The sequence below is a fragment of the Megalops cyprinoides genome, chromosome 3, assembly GCF_013368585.1.
Source record: "Megalops cyprinoides isolate fMegCyp1 chromosome 3, fMegCyp1.pri, whole genome shotgun sequence".
NCBI lineage: Eukaryota > Metazoa > Chordata > Actinopteri > Elopiformes > Megalopidae > Megalops > Megalops cyprinoides.
This window is the reverse complement of record NC_050585.1, coordinates 39,170,428-39,185,756: the sequence shown is the minus strand read 5'-3', so window position 1 is coordinate 39,185,756 and position 15,329 is coordinate 39,170,428. Positions and strand designations below refer to the sequence as shown.

The 15,329-nt window shown below is 42.2% G+C and overlaps 1 protein-coding gene across 1 annotated transcript; it reads right to left on the bottom strand.

Annotated features, from left to right (window-relative positions):
- Window positions 1–1,210: 1,210 nt before the first annotated feature.
- eif4a1b (eukaryotic translation initiation factor 4A1B) lies at window positions 1,211–12,064 on the bottom strand. Its single transcript, XM_036525229.1, has 11 exons — window positions 11,946–12,064; window positions 10,236–10,284; window positions 9,491–9,623; window positions 7,827–7,966; window positions 7,096–7,264; window positions 5,810–5,919; window positions 5,518–5,661; window positions 4,911–5,048; window positions 4,102–4,191; window positions 3,429–3,508; window positions 1,211–3,132 (listed from the first exon to the last, which is right to left on the bottom strand). The coding sequence occupies exons 1-11, from the start codon at window positions 11,969–11,971 to the stop codon at window positions 2,988–2,990; spliced, it is 1,224 nt and encodes a 407-aa protein (XP_036381122.1). The 5' UTR covers window positions 11,972–12,064; the 3' UTR covers window positions 1,211–2,987.
- Window positions 12,065–15,329: the final 3,265 nt, after the last annotated feature.

Sequence of the window (15,329 nt, the reverse complement as noted above, 5' to 3'; positions counted from 1 at the left end):
TTTGATTTAAACTGTGAGATTTTAGGATGATTTTTCAGTTCTCAACTGATGAATCAGTTTTGATAATTGACTTAATTGGGCAAACTGCACATCCTTTTGAAGGGCAGGGATATATGAGACATGTTTTACCTCTAAGTTTGCTTCATTTGTTTGGTAGCATGTAAAGGGATTCAGTTTTTATTTTTCTAAACACCAATATATTAATTACATATAATAAAATAAACAGATATAAAAATCTAGAGTATCATGTTGCAGTACTGCAGCATTTTACCAAGAACACACATGCATACTGTCAGCTTTAGCTGTGATGCTTAGTTTCATACTTATTTACTGCAGTCTTCCTTAGTCAGACTGGAGATGTAGTGTATGTAATTGTTTAAACTGAGGCTGACATGGAGTCAGGCACCACAGTGTTAGATACAAGGTATCTGCAGCGTAGGAGTACATGTAGAGACAAGGATTTTGTCAGTTATGTTTCAGTATTCACAATTGAAGCATCAAGGGAAAAGCATAACTACAACTCCATGTCTTTGGAAAAACTCATTGTTTTCCACTTTCCAGTATTAGTTCATTTTTTGAGTTCATGTCTATGCATTCACTGGTGACGTGTACAATTTGCATTGATGTGGTATGGAGCAGTATTGGGCCACATTTGTCACCCAATGGCTTTCAATGCTGCAAGTGCCGGTATGTGCATCTGACTTTAGCATGTGGACCTGTCAAACTGGACCTGTTACAAGGACAGTGGGACTACAGACATGACATCATGGGTTAATCCAGTACTGCTGATCATTTGGCACTAGTCACTGGTATAGTCACGTTCTTTTCACCTGCACTGTTAGCACATAGGAAATGGGCTACCACAAGGGCAGTTAATATACCCCTCATGTGGTGAAAGAGGGCATCACTGCTGATACTGCCAGTATCCTGATGCTGTCCACTGTGGAGAACAACCTATCCATTACTGAGACCACTCCTTGCAACATTTCCCAACTAGCACCAACAGCCTGAATGTCACTGTGACCTGTTCAATCCTGCAATTGTTCAACTGAACTTAAGTCCTCAACTAATAAAAAAAGGAACATTAAACATTAAAAAGGAAAGAGTAAATTTATTTCAGACCTTTGAATAAATACTATACAGAATCCAATGTAAAAAAAAGATTAATACATGGCTTCTGTCTCAAAAAACAGGTGAACAATTTCATCACAATAATAAATCTAAAAAAAAAAGACAAAAACCTAACTTTCTGGCCCTAGCCTTTACTCCTCCAAGGCATTTTCCTCTAAACACAGAATGAGCAGACAGCCTCTCAGTACTCAGTTCAATTTGGTCCTTACAGCAGAAGACACCCCCTACAATATCCTGTCATACTGAGGTAGGTTACAAAAATGACACACCCCATTTCATGTACAGTGCCCTGTAGTTGAGCAATGTTTCATACTCATCCTCAATGCAAAACACGCACAACATCCAACCACATGAGCAAGTTTGGAAACAGTGATTTATGCTTTCCTATTATTGGCTCATATTTCTCTGCTACCCCCCCCCCCCCCTTATTCATACACAAATACAACAGCACAACCTTGCTACAAAACGGGAAATTACCAATTTATGGTTTCTTTGTTCACTTGCAATTTGATCAAAGATGCACAGGCCTAAATTTGGAAGAACTGAAAGTTTGAAATTCATGAAATAAATGTATTTTAGTGGAATACTTATCCATACGTGGTTGATATACAAGTCCAACAAATCTTTTGAGTCCAAATAAAACTCCAGATCCTCCCACTGCATGTAGAAATATTGCTCCACAAAGCCTCGATAAAATTGGTTCAGGAGATGGATCACCAAATATACTATCCTCTAGTGAGCAGAGTCCATCAAGTTTAATATTACATTGAATGCTGTATCAATTTCACCCTGGGACATTGGTTATTAAAAAAAAAAGTTTCCATTCAGTACTTTCTTGCTTCAGCTAAAATCAATGAACACGATACACTGGCAAAGTGACTGGCACATCCTCAGCAACTGCTTCACACCCACATTCCAGCACTTTGTCTTGAGCCTTTTCCAGCACAAAAAAAACCAGGAAACTCCTTGAATATTTTGCTAATACCATCAATATTTGAAATATAGTCATAGAAAAAATAGCTGCTCAGTACTGAACTATTCTCCATTTCTACATGTGAACACACCACACAGAATTGCACCATTCTTACATGCATCAACTGTCAATTCAATCTTAGGTTGAAAAATAGAACCTGCTTTGTCCCATGGGACATTGTGCCTTGTACATGCTTTGCTCCATGTCTCTGGGCAAGCTTGATACTGCTTGTCATGTTATTGTCCCATGTAGCCAAAGATAAATATCAAGGGCTGTAGTTCAACAGGTATTACAAATGTACCGTTTTATTAATTGAATACTATAAAAACATCCATACTGCATTATCATAAAATTATAGTGATCACGTTCCATCACAAAACTGCATTTTTTTTCAGAGCTGTAACAGCAACATATCCATTTGAGAAAATAATAAATGGAGAGAAAAAAGGGACACTGGTACAGCAGTGTTGTCAACGAAGTGATGTTACTGCCGTATAATGCAGTTCATTTCCTTTGCACCACCTGGAGTTTAAGTGCTCCAACAGCTGAAAGTGCAGGACCTTAATGCATCAGAAGGGGGGGGTGTTCAGAGTTTAGCAAAAAGCCTGTGCAGGTAGTGGGCTATGGAATAATGGATGAACCACAATCAACAGGGCAAAAGGACAGGGTGGCCCAAGCACCACAAGTCTGGAGAACTGCGGATTTTATTAAGTGGCTATACTGTAACAGCGGGGGCTATAGCCTTGTAGCCCCATCCCAAGAGGGTTAATTTATCGCGTCTCCTTCCCCAATTTATCATAAAAGTAAGGTACATAGAGGGAGGGTTTGGTGAAATTTAACAATGTGTGTGTGTTGAAGGGGGGGGTCTTGGGTGGTGAGATGTCTAGATCAGGTCAGCCACATTCATAGGCATCTCTTCCACGGTGGTGTTGTAGAAGGTCTCAATGTCCCGAAGCGTACGCTTGTCATCCTCTGTCACCATGTTGATGGCGACCCCCTTTCTGCCAAAACGGCCCCCTCGGCCAATCCTGAGAGAACAGACATAAGAAAACTTGTTGCTCCAGTTTCGTCAATAATGAAAAGGCAGCATGACTGGTCACCATAACCAAACACCACTGTACCATTATATGAACAGGCAAATGATCAGCATTTCCAGCATTACTAGCATCACCATATAAGATGGTGATAATGCTTCCCCTATTCCTGCACTGATGTGGCACTTCCATAGTATCAATACTGCACGTCAGGTCAAAGTCGAAGCGCTCTATAGCATGACCCTTTGGTTAAAACACTATGAGAATGTAATTGGCTGGCTTGGTCTCACCTGTGAATGTAGTTTTCACGGTTGGTCGGTAGGTCATAATTGATCACCAGGGATACCTGCTGTACATCAATTCCTCTGGCCTAGGGTGGCAGAGGTTAAATGGTCAGCACTGCTCGCATGCAAAAAAGGCCCAAGAACCCCTCACACCAGTCTCTCCAACAATTCAAACCATTCTAATGAACTGGAATGAACAGCCAACTTACAATATTAACCTGAAATGGTTTTATGCAAGCAAAGTTATTTAATGTTGGCAAGTTTGGGTATAAAAAAAATTTGCACAGCAAGACAGAGGTCAAAAAGGCCCAATCAGACAGGCCCACAATGAAGCAAGCCATTTAAACTTTGAAAAGTAAAACCTTAACTACACCACAGTCCATGTAAAATTCATCATTCATTCATTCAGTGTGCAAATTCAGTGTGCATTCCTAAAGCCAAACCAGGGCTGGCCTTTTCGAGATGCAAATCTGTTAGCTGCTTTATAGTTGTGAAGAGGGACAAAAAGGCCCTGTCACTGTGGAGAGCAGCAGAGCTAATCTACCAAAGATCTACATTCCCCCCGCAGCACACAAGCTGGAGGGACAGGGAACTTTGGTGAGAAAGGGGGATGGCGTAACTGCAGAAAAAGTCTGCCAGCCAATCAAACAACTTCAATGAAAGAGAAAACATGTCTCACCAGTAGGTCAGTGGTGATGAGAACTCTGCTGGAGCCTGAGCGAAATTCCCTCATGATCAGATCCCGCTCCTTCTGGTCCATATCTCCATGCTGACAAACAGATACACAACACAGGTCAGCCTCATGTCCAGGCACACACCACTTACTGCATAAAACATCCACTTTGAAGAACAATTTTTAAAAATCCAGTCACTTCTGTGACTGAATATAACTGGGAGCTCGCTGGTGCATTAGTATGCTCTATTGTACATCACTGCCTCTTTTTTTTTTTTTTTTTTTTTTTTAAGAAAATGGATTACAGTCCTACATACACTTAAACATTCCAACTATGACAAAACTCCTCAGCACTATGGCAACATTTTTCTTTGTAAAATAAGTGGGCCAGATTCTGTGGGGAGCTCTTCCCTCTAACAACCCCCCCACCTCATTACTTTATTAAATGAGCCCTTCCAGGCAAGGTTGTTGTAGACCACTGATATCACATAGTGTTTATATTAATCAGAATGCCGCACTCAACTCTCAGTAAAGGCAGAGTGGCAGATGCTGAAGAACACTGAAGATCGAGGCACTGAGAAACAGCAAGCATTTGCAGCATCTGTGCCCACAGCATGAACCAGCCCGTGCTCACTGTGAAGAGGGGGCTGGGATGAATATGGACGTCTTCCTCTCCCCCTGCCAGATTTAAGACTCAGCGCCACTAACAGACACTGCCTTGCCCAGTGGCAGGGGGTGGGGTTTAACACCGCTGAATGTCTACTTCCGTAATTCAGTTTAGACTAAGCCGTTGAGAGGGGTGTGCTGGCTCTTACCAGGGCAGAGACGGTGAAGTCTCGCGCGTGCATTTTCTCAGTGAGCCAGTCGACCTTCCGGCGAGTGTTGATGAAGATCACAGCCTGAGTGATGGTCAGGGTCTCGTACAGGTCACAGAGAGTGTCCAGCTTCCATTCCTTGCAAACACAAACAGGAATTGATGAGACTTTGGAGGTTATGACAGGGTGAAGAAGAGGGGCCAAAAGGGGATCAGTCACGCTTAATCCAAATTTGTACAGTGAACCACTACGAACCACCATCATTCCAAGATAGAATACTTAAATTAAAAAAAAAATCCCAGCCATGACATCAGATACATTGCTACGTACGTTCACATACTTAAAATGCTTCACAGCTTCACTGTTCCTCTTTCAGAGGGAGACTTTGGGCAGGAAAACACTCTCTGAGGTGAAATTATCATGTTTTTAAACATAAGGCAGTTGAAGATGACCAAATAAGGAATCAACAAAATTAGAAGTGCTGCATGACCACGTTTCAATAGTTGGCCAGGCAAGGTACAAGCTAGCTCATAGGGATCAAAAGATCTGGGCAAGGCAACTGCCCTGGTGAGACACCTGGCCTTAAGAGTAGTTACAATACACACACCTCCTTCTCCACATTGATGTAAAACTGTCGGATACCCTCCAGGGTCAACTCCTCCTTCTTCACCAGAATACGGATCGGTTCGCGCATGAACTTCTTTGTGACCTCCAGCACATCTTTTGGCATTGTGGCAGACAAGAGCACCACCTGGTGGCAGACGAATGAAAGCAAAGGTGAATCCAATTGTAACAGGTCTTCTACAAGAGAACATTTCACTGGAAAGGCCACTATTACTTTCCTCCACTACCCATTTAAGTATCAAAAGAAATCATTCCCATTGTAGAGGAAGTCTCACCTGTGTGTCACTGCCAAGCTTCTGGAAAATCTCGTAGATCTGGTCCTTGAACCCTCGACTCAGCATCTCATCTGCCTCATCCAGAACAAACATCTTGATGTACTTCGCAGCTGCGGGAAGAATGGGAGCACAATTATTGAACCACATGATCAGAAGGTATCCAAAAATCTGAAGCACATTTCCTAAGACTGCGCATCTTAAGACTGCACCAAGAATAATGTCAGGCAAGACCTTTTCCTCACCCATTTCAAAACGGCTCAACATAAAGAAGCAGGATTCAAAGTTACATGCGGCAGACATGGGACAAGAGGCAAACTGTTATTCAATACTGAAGCCATATTTATATTCCACTAGGGAAAGCACTCAAACAAGCAATCTGATCACTGTGAAACAGCACTTCCAAGCATTTGCAGCATGTGCCCACAGCATGAACCAGCCCGTGCTCACTGTCAAGAGGGGGCTGGGATGAATATGGACGTCTTCCTCTCCCCCTGCCAGATTTAAGACTCAGCGCCACTAACAGACACTGCCTTGCCCAGTGGCAGGGGGTGGGGTTTAACACACAATAACGCTGAATATTTACTTCCATAATTCAGTTTGGACCAAGCCATTCAGAAGGCGCTGGCTCTTGCCCCGTATGTGTTGTTTCTTTTGCAATTAAGGGGAGGGGGTTTGCACAGACGTGCCATTTCTGACACGAGAGTGAATTCTAACAGGCACGAGCTTTTCATTTTTTTCGAGCAGCACACATTTTGCCCCGTTAGCAAGATTTGCACTTTTTCTATGTCCAGTAAAACAAACGGTCCACAACCTGCCTGTCTGCTGTCCTCTGCAACAGAGCAGTCATCACTGGCATCTCCTCTACAGCAATCTGCACTTTCAGTGGCCTCACTGTCCTACAGTTACAAGCCTGTGATGGTGTGTAAGGGTAGAGACTGTACAGCAGTTAGGCAAATACAACTTTTGATTCTAATTTTCTTCAGATGTGTCAGACTTAAGCAATCAGATATGAGCCTTTGGCCAACTCCACTTTAATCCCCTGCACTGAAATTCAAACCTACTGATAGGAGCTGCTCTCCACAATTACTTTCTGTAGTCACCTGGAAAGAGAAACCACCTTAAATAAACTCACCACAGGATTAGGTGTCTTGTACTGATATAATGTCCTTTACTGTACCAGTACTAAGAGGAGATTCCGGTACAAGCTGACTTAAGGGAATCACTGGGGACCACCAGACTGAAAACCATACCAGTGCAATCATACAAAGACAGGTTGCAGTACTCACAGAGGAATTTGCGGTTGAGCATGTCAAAGACGCGGCCGGGGGTGCCCACCACTATATGGGGTGCCTCTGCCTGGAGCTTCTGCACCTCATTACGCACGTTTGTGCCCCCAATGCAGGCGTGGCACGATGCACCCATATAATCACCGAGGGCCAGGACAACCTTCTGAATCTGCGGATCAAAAGAATGAAAATCGGTGAACGTCAATAGAATCCCATTAAATACCTGTTCCAGCGCATTCTGCTATAGCAATCTAGAAGTTAGGAAATGAATGTAAATACAGGAAGAAATGTCACAAACTAGCATTCGAAATTACAATATTGCATCTGTAAAATGCATATGTCTCATGTACATCAAGATGCTCCTTATGCTACGCAAGTTGTGTCAACAGTGTCTGAATGGGCAAAACCACATGATACAGTTAAACCTACATGCACTCAAGATCAGTGGTGCAGCTCTTCTGGTTTATTCTAGGATGAACAATACGCATCTGTGCCCACAGCATGAACCAGCCTTTACTTACTGCATTAAAGTGGGCTGAGATGAATATGGGCACATTCCTCTCCCCCTGCCAGATTTAAGACTCAGTGCCACTCACAGACTCTGCCTTGCCCAGTGACATAGGGGTTTTCGTCACACGCTCTTAACACATTTTATTACAATGCCATGTGGGAAAAAAAAAGTAGGAAAATGGCTGGGCTATATACATTGCAAGTTTGTCCACATAGCCTACCTGCTGAGCCAGCTCTCTGGTGGGAGCCAGGACCAAGGCCTGAGTAGCCTTCAGTTCGATATCAATCTGCTGCAGAATGGAGATGGCAAAGGTGGCAGTCTTCCCTGTGCCCGACTGGGCTTGTGCAATCACATCATAACCTGGGGAAAGAGCACCATAAGTTACCGTTGGAACATAGATGCAGGAGACCAATCACATGTGGGTAGCGTGTAGGGGTGGGAAAACAGTCGACTGTCTAAAAAAGACGTCCTTGAGCAATAAAGCCTACTTTCGTAAGAGTTTAAATGATTAACATAAGAAGGTGACACTTCAGACTTTGCAGAAATGGGAAGTATTGAAATTTAGGTAAATTTAATTCCACATCTTCAGGACATGATCAATGATAGGTAATGTTGTATTCAGATGCAGGCTTGGATCTGCGTGTCCCATCTATCAGTATATATTTTGGGAAGCAAACACATGCAACTAATTCTTGTTCACCTCACTGGAAATCTAATGCAACTTTCAACATATTTATCCAATCCACTTGCAACTTAAGCTACAAGTGCTACAATCCTGCACAGTGTGTTCCTGAAAAAACTCCACTCACAGCAGTCTGGGAACATCCATGTGCCAAAAAAATGGATGCAATTAAGTTTCACTCGGCTACAGGGACAAATGCATGAATTCTTCCTATTTGGCCTTAGACTAGATTGTAAAATCGAGTTAGCTGCGAGATTATGATGTGATAGTTATTATTGTTGTGTTGTGCTAAGACACATCAATATCCTAGTCCAGGCATACAAACATGAAAGTAGTACCTGCTGTATACACTGAAAACACATGCTAGCCAGTGGAACCATCTGCATGAAGTGATGTTTAATTCATGCATGAAAATCTTGTCATTTACGGTAACACCTATGGACACATACCGCTGTGACAGACATTACTGTGTACATGTTCAACTAGCCAGAGCATTATAATTTCTTAAGTTGTCATGAAACCTGCAAAACTAGAAGGTGAAAGTAGCAATACAGACTAGAAAAATTTCTTGATTAGCAAGTTGTGTGACAGCACACTCACAAATACTCATCCAGAACACAAGTGCTGGAAGTCCAACCAGAGAACTGTCTATAATTAACCTTAAATACAGACATTTATAGGATGACATTGATAGACAACCCAAAAAAAGGAGTTGGACAAGCTGAAGTAACCAATAAATTTTTGGCAACTCATATGACGATCAACATCCATTACAGCTCTCTTTTGCAGACACACTTAAGAGAATACTTTGTTTTTTGCATCACTTCAATTTAATGTAATATTAGAGAAAGGAGAAACCGTCCCCCATGTCCTAAGCATTTTATGCAACAGTCACAAAATGTGCAAATATTGAAAAACCGTAACATTCATTTGCTATAACAGCAAAGCAACTGACCATTTCTTAGAAAACTTCTTTCACTATCAATATCAGTACCACATTGGACAGCTGATCTGAGTCCAGGCAGGTTACAAAGCTTTAGAAGAAACCAGTGCAGATACAGGTAGCAATATAAGTGCAGTACAACCAGTAGCATAAGACAACCTGACAAAGCTAAAATTGTAGTTTCAATTTCCTTACTGGTCATTTGGAGTAAGTATTAACCAAATACAGACGTGTCTGCTCAGCAGTCAGCTGCTCTTACCCTTGATACAAGGGAGAATTGCCCGCTGCTGAATGGCAGAGGGCTTTTCAAAACCGTATGCGTAGATTCCTCTGAGCAGAGTCTCACGCAGGTTCATCTCATCGAAGCTGTCCACAATCTCATTCCAGTTGCTCTGAAACACAGAAGCGGGCAACCAAACCGTTCAATTTCAATACGCCCCTCAATCATGATATCCATTTTTGTATGCCGTACCCTTACGAAATTGGAGGTGGGAATCTCATTTCGACCCTGCAATGCAGAACGATGGCGATGCCATAGTAACAATTCAAGCAATTTCAAAAATTCTGTTGGAGTGCTTGTGCCATGGCCTGAAATTTTTTAACAAATGCAAAGACATCAGCCTAATGTGGACAACAGGATTAACAGGAGAATCTGCAACGGCTCATCTGTGCCCACAGCATGAACCAGCCTGTCCTCACTGCAGAGTTGGCTGGGATGAATATGGACGTCTTCCTCTCCCCCTGCCAGATTTAAGACTCAGCACCACTTTCAGATGCTGCCTTGCCCAGTGGCAGGGGGGATGGGTGGACTGAAGAGTTGCTGCTCCGAACGCCTGAAATTCTGCACCTCAGTCTACAATGTGTAACACAGCAGATGCTTCGTCGGACTGTAAAGATGCACTGGAGCATATTGAGAAAGCCATGTAGACTTCACATGATGTCACAAGTGTCAGCAACTTTATGCCATCTAAAATGAGCAGGACAACTCCTTTTCAGGGTCTCACCTCAATGATTCCATCTGGCTCCATACCCTCGGGGCCATTGTCTCTGGGTCTGGAAAAAAATACAGTTATTGTAATGTTTGAAAAAGAAAAAAAAAAAAGTGATATCCACACGGTATAATGACATAAACTGATCATGACGTTCTAAATGAGCACGACGTTGCAGGTAGGTGACACAAAATTAAATGCTGAGTTGGCAGCCACTTTAATGCAATTAGCAAGCTATTTTTGCTTCTTTGCTTACTTAACATTCTTTAAGACAGTAAATTTTCAGGCGCGTTAACGTTGCAGTTGACAGCAAAATGCATTCCGCTAAATCAGAGGGTCCCTTATGTATTACGACATGATTGCAACGCAATCACACGTTAGTGTCACATTACATACAGCGTCAACACTATTTTCAGGAAGCTAACTTGGCAACCCAATTATGAATTAATTCCGTTTGAGAGACTCAACTACGCTAAACAATGGCAGCTAACATTGCTTGCACATCTATGCCGGCTCCTGTATCCTAAAGTTCAGTGTTCAGTTTTATGGTGTTAGCTAACGTGGTAATGGTTAACTAATAATGTTTCGATAGATAGCTCACAACGTGCTATTTTAAGGAGCACCTAACTTACAGGATTCAGACAAAATACAATAGACGTAGTTAGCTGGATAGGTAGGTCACAGTTAAAATCACGGGATTTACTAATCTCGTTGATGATCGCTTACTAAAATTTCAGACACGGCCATCTAGCGAATCTGAGGCCTGGCTTTTGTTTCATTACGACTGGCTACGAAGGCCATGTGCTCCGCCGAATGACTGAAAACCGGGTTAGACGGTTTACGAAGCGCGTTCAAAAGGTGGCGTTGTCAGCCAGTTAGCTTCCTAGCTAACTAGCTAACGTTAGCCAGAGGTTACCGTTAATAAAACACTATTTCTCAGTGGTGGTGAAGTTAAGTATACCCAAAGCCACTATGTGAATTATGAAAACTTTGTTGGCTATGTAGCTAGCCAGCTAGATGGTTAGCAAGGTTTTCATTTACCTAACGTTAACTAAAAAGGACTCCTCTGATCACAGACGGGGCAATAAAAAGACCCACCCAGCGGACATTATGCTGTTGCAATCGTTCCACAATAGCTCTGTAACAATCTCGAGATAACTTTCAAAAGATGCAATTCTTTAAAACTAAACCACAGTTAATCAGATTGGACAAGTTTAACTGCATGACAGCTGGCTATGCATTACAGATTTCGGACGAAACAGTCCAAACGATGAGCTAACGTTAATCAGAAAGATACAATATAGCGAGTTCCAAGTCTTGCATGCTGTGTAGCTGGCTACTTGATCAATTACGTGTTAATTTAGCTATGGAAAATTCTATCCAATTCAGTTAGCTGCCTCGCGTTCCTGTCGGGGTGTCATGCCACCAGGTCAGACAACTGGAAAGCTAGCTGTATTTTGGCATTTTGCTAGCAAGCATATAGCCGCGTTAACCTGCATCGTACGCACCGGTTTTACATGAACAACTGCTAACGTTAGCCAGCTGGATATGTAGCTAAAGTGATTCAACTGATACATTAGCTATACTCAAATCTAAAAGAAGTCGCTAGCAAACACGATTTCCGTGGTAACGTTGGATTTTGAAGTACCAGTCTTACACATCGTATTTTATTACTACTGCACACATACTAACTGGCTAGCTATACTAATACAATGCGTTCCTTACCTCTCTTCGTAATCTGCCGACATCATCACAAAGACCGAGTTCCCGGCGAAAATGTGCTATATAGTTGAAGAGTCACTAAAGCAGCTTTTTGATTGCAGTAGTACGCCATCATTCAGTTGTGGAACCACCCATTCTGTAAATCTGTTGGACTATCGCCATGCCATTTAAAATATAGCGACCACCTCTGTGTTTCCGCATAAGTAAAAGAGGCGGGCTTCACCTTTGGTGTCTCCATTAAAATCACCCGATTGGGCGAAGTCAGAATGGAGATGGCATTTATTGGTTTGATTTCTAACGCCGATGTACAGGCCATTTGGGTTACACCCCATATATGTGGCAGAGGCGGGAGAGATGGTGTTACAAATCCTGTTAAGGTTGTACATCAAATCTTGGAAGATAGTCCACAGAAGGACATCATGGGAGAATGAGCGCCTAGAAATTTTTTATTTGGACGATTCTGTAAAAATTTGGATAGTTTTTAATTTTATTATATACATCTGTCTCTATCATAAACAACTGCTTCCATTAATATAGCAGGGAGGAATGCATTGCTAAGACACTCCTAGCAGCACTCCAACCCTTCCACCTGTTGCAGGAATGTGGTAAAATATATCAACCTGTATGTTCTGGGGTCACAGCAGGAAAGAATGGAAAACAGCCTAAAATGGGGCTATGTTAATTGTTGGTTTTGGAAGTGCTTAGCCCAACATGTCAATACTTTTCAATGGCATCTATGGCACGGCAATACTTATCATGGCAGTTATGTCAGAAAATACATTGTTCCTAGCCTTCTACCATTCACCTCTGCTCTGATGAATTTGTCACTCTCCACAACCTGTGTGCCTGCCACCTTCAAGGAGGTGCAAGTCACGCTCTTGCTGAAGAAAAGGACTCTGGACCCATCTGCTGTCCAGAACTATCAACCAGTTTCTCTCCTTCCCTTTTTCTCTAAAACACTTGGAACGTGCAGTAGCTAACCAACCCTTTCTCTCCTAGAACAACTTTCTGGAACCTTTTCAGTCTGGCTTCAGGGCTGGTCATTCCACAGAGACTGCCCTATTCTCCATCACTGAGGCTCTTCATCTTTCCACTGCTCAGCCTTAATTCTTCTGGACCTTTCTGCACCCTTTGATACAGTGGACCACACTCTACCTCTGTGTACCCTGGCTACATTGGGGGTCACGGACACTGTTTTTCTTTGGGTTCAATTCTACTTCTCTGAATGCTCTTTCAGGGTGTTCTGAAACGGTGGATTGTCTAGACCCCATAGCCTACAGGTGTCCGTCAAGGCTCTGTACTTGGGCCCCCTCCTTATCTTTCTTTACATGCAAGCTATTGCCTCTGTCATACCACTTTTGTGCTGATGATAGTCAACTGTTTCTGTCTTTCCTACCATCTGACACACAGGTGTCTGTGCGCATATCAGCTTGCCTGAATGACATTTCACAGTGGATGGAGGACCACCACCTAAAGCTTAACCTGGCTAAGACTGAGATGCTTTACATCCAATCCAGGTCCTCCCTATTTCAAGACCTCTCCCTCAGCCTAGATTCTACAAGCCTTTTCACCAATAGCACTGTCAAAAGTCTGGAGACCAAGCTGTCCTTCTCCTCTCAGCTTGCAGAGGTGAGTTGGTCATGCAGATTCTTTTTTGTATAACATCGGAAGGATCTGCCCCTAGCTCAGGCCCTGGTTCTCTCATGCTTGTACTACTTTAACTCCCTCTTTGTCTGCCTTTCTGCCTGTGCCATTAAACCCCTACAACTAATCCAGAATGCAGCTACATGAGTTGTCTACAACCTCCCTAAACATAGTCAAGTCACACCCCTCCTCACCTCACTTCATTGGCCTCCTGTTATTGCTCACACCAAGTTCAAAACCTTGGTACTGGCACACAAGACATTGAGACACTTCATACCTATAATAGGTCCTTCAAACTGTATGTACCGCCCATATCACTATGCTCTGCAATTGTGGGGCAAGCTACTGTCCCATCCTAATGAGTTCGCTCCTCTCAGACACAATCCCCACCTGTACTAGTTCCTCAGTGGTGGAATAAATTCCTCATGGGGGTCAGGACAGCAGAATTACCAGTTATCTTCCAACACAGACTGAAGACCCACCTCTTGAGACTGCATCTCAGTTCCACTTCAGTCCCCATACCCTAACACCTGCTACTTATATTACTTGCTGTTTATTTTATGTGTAGTATTTTGTTTTGGATTCTGTGATCTAGTGACTGTGATGTATGTTAGCAGTATACTTGTCTTCCCTTAGATTTTAGCCTCTCTAGTCCGATTGCACAAGTTAAATTGTGAAAATTGTGTGTGTTATGCTCACACTCACTGGTCCGGGAGTGTTGTTAGCCTGGTCTGGCACAGTTGCTCATTCAACTTGAATGGATACATATATGTTCTTTTGCGCTGGAAGTTGCTCTGGATAAGAGCATCTGCTAAATGAATGTAATTAATGTAATGATACAGACTCAATGAGAAAATAGCAGATTTTATCTTTAATCATCCAGTATGACCATAAATGAGTTGACGATACAGAAATTGTTTAGCCATTGAAAATCCAAAATGTTCTTCATGATGGGGAAATCTGTGTTTTTCAAGGCAGCACACAAGTTCCATGCTTTAGGTAATACCTTCTGCCAGTCCTTTCCTCATTTTTGAGTATTTATAATTCTGAAGGGCAGCAGAGAGCAGTCTAAAACCTTCCAAGGTGTTACATTAAATGTGGTATCACTGCTTTCAAAATCATTCAAAATTTGAGAGGGTAAACAGACTAAGACTGAACCCCCTTGCATTCAACTATTGCCTGATGTGTCCAGAGAAAAAATAAAATGGAGTTATGCAAATGTAATTGTACTCAAATTTATTTTTGTGCATAGCAAGATTTACTGATATTATTTTCGCTGTCCTGCTTAGAGACACAAACACCAATGCCCCTTGACTGTAACACTGTATAGACCACGATTATAACTCAGCAATGGACTCAGCAATGTAATTCCTTTCAGCAATTTCATAAGCAATATACAAAATGAGAAAAATGAATTTGTCAAGAACTGAGATTTAATCATGGATGGTATCATTTCTGTGCGTCACTGTGAAATTTTACTGGAACTAACACTCCACTGTGCCATGCTGTTTGTGCTAAAATAAAGTATTTTAAAAGAAGAACGTCCAAGATGAAGTTCCTTACTTTGTCTCAATTGTTTATTTTTGTAACCACAATGTATGCATTTTAAAAGATATAAAACAATCAGGTTCCATTTTCAGCCATTTTTTTCCATTATCCAGCAACATATAACTTACGGATATGGTAGCCATAGTCAAAAAACTGACATAGGAAAAAACAAAAAAAAACAGTATATAGCTGATG

What these genes read in the sequence shown, in the direction of transcription:
- eif4a1b (XM_036525229.1), bottom strand. Translation starts at nt 11,971, where the DNA reads ATGATGTCGGCAGATTACGAAGAGAG. An exon ending in TCGGCAGATTACGAAGAGAG is followed by an intron (nt 10,285 to 11,945) that starts GTAAGGAACGCA and finishes ATTTTTTTCCAG; the next exon opens with ACCCAGAGACAATGGCCCCG. An exon ending in GCTCAACCGCAAATTCCTCT is followed by an intron (nt 5,920 to 7,095) that starts GTGAGTACTGCA and finishes TTCTTCCCGCAG; the next exon opens with CTGCGAAGTACATCAAGATG.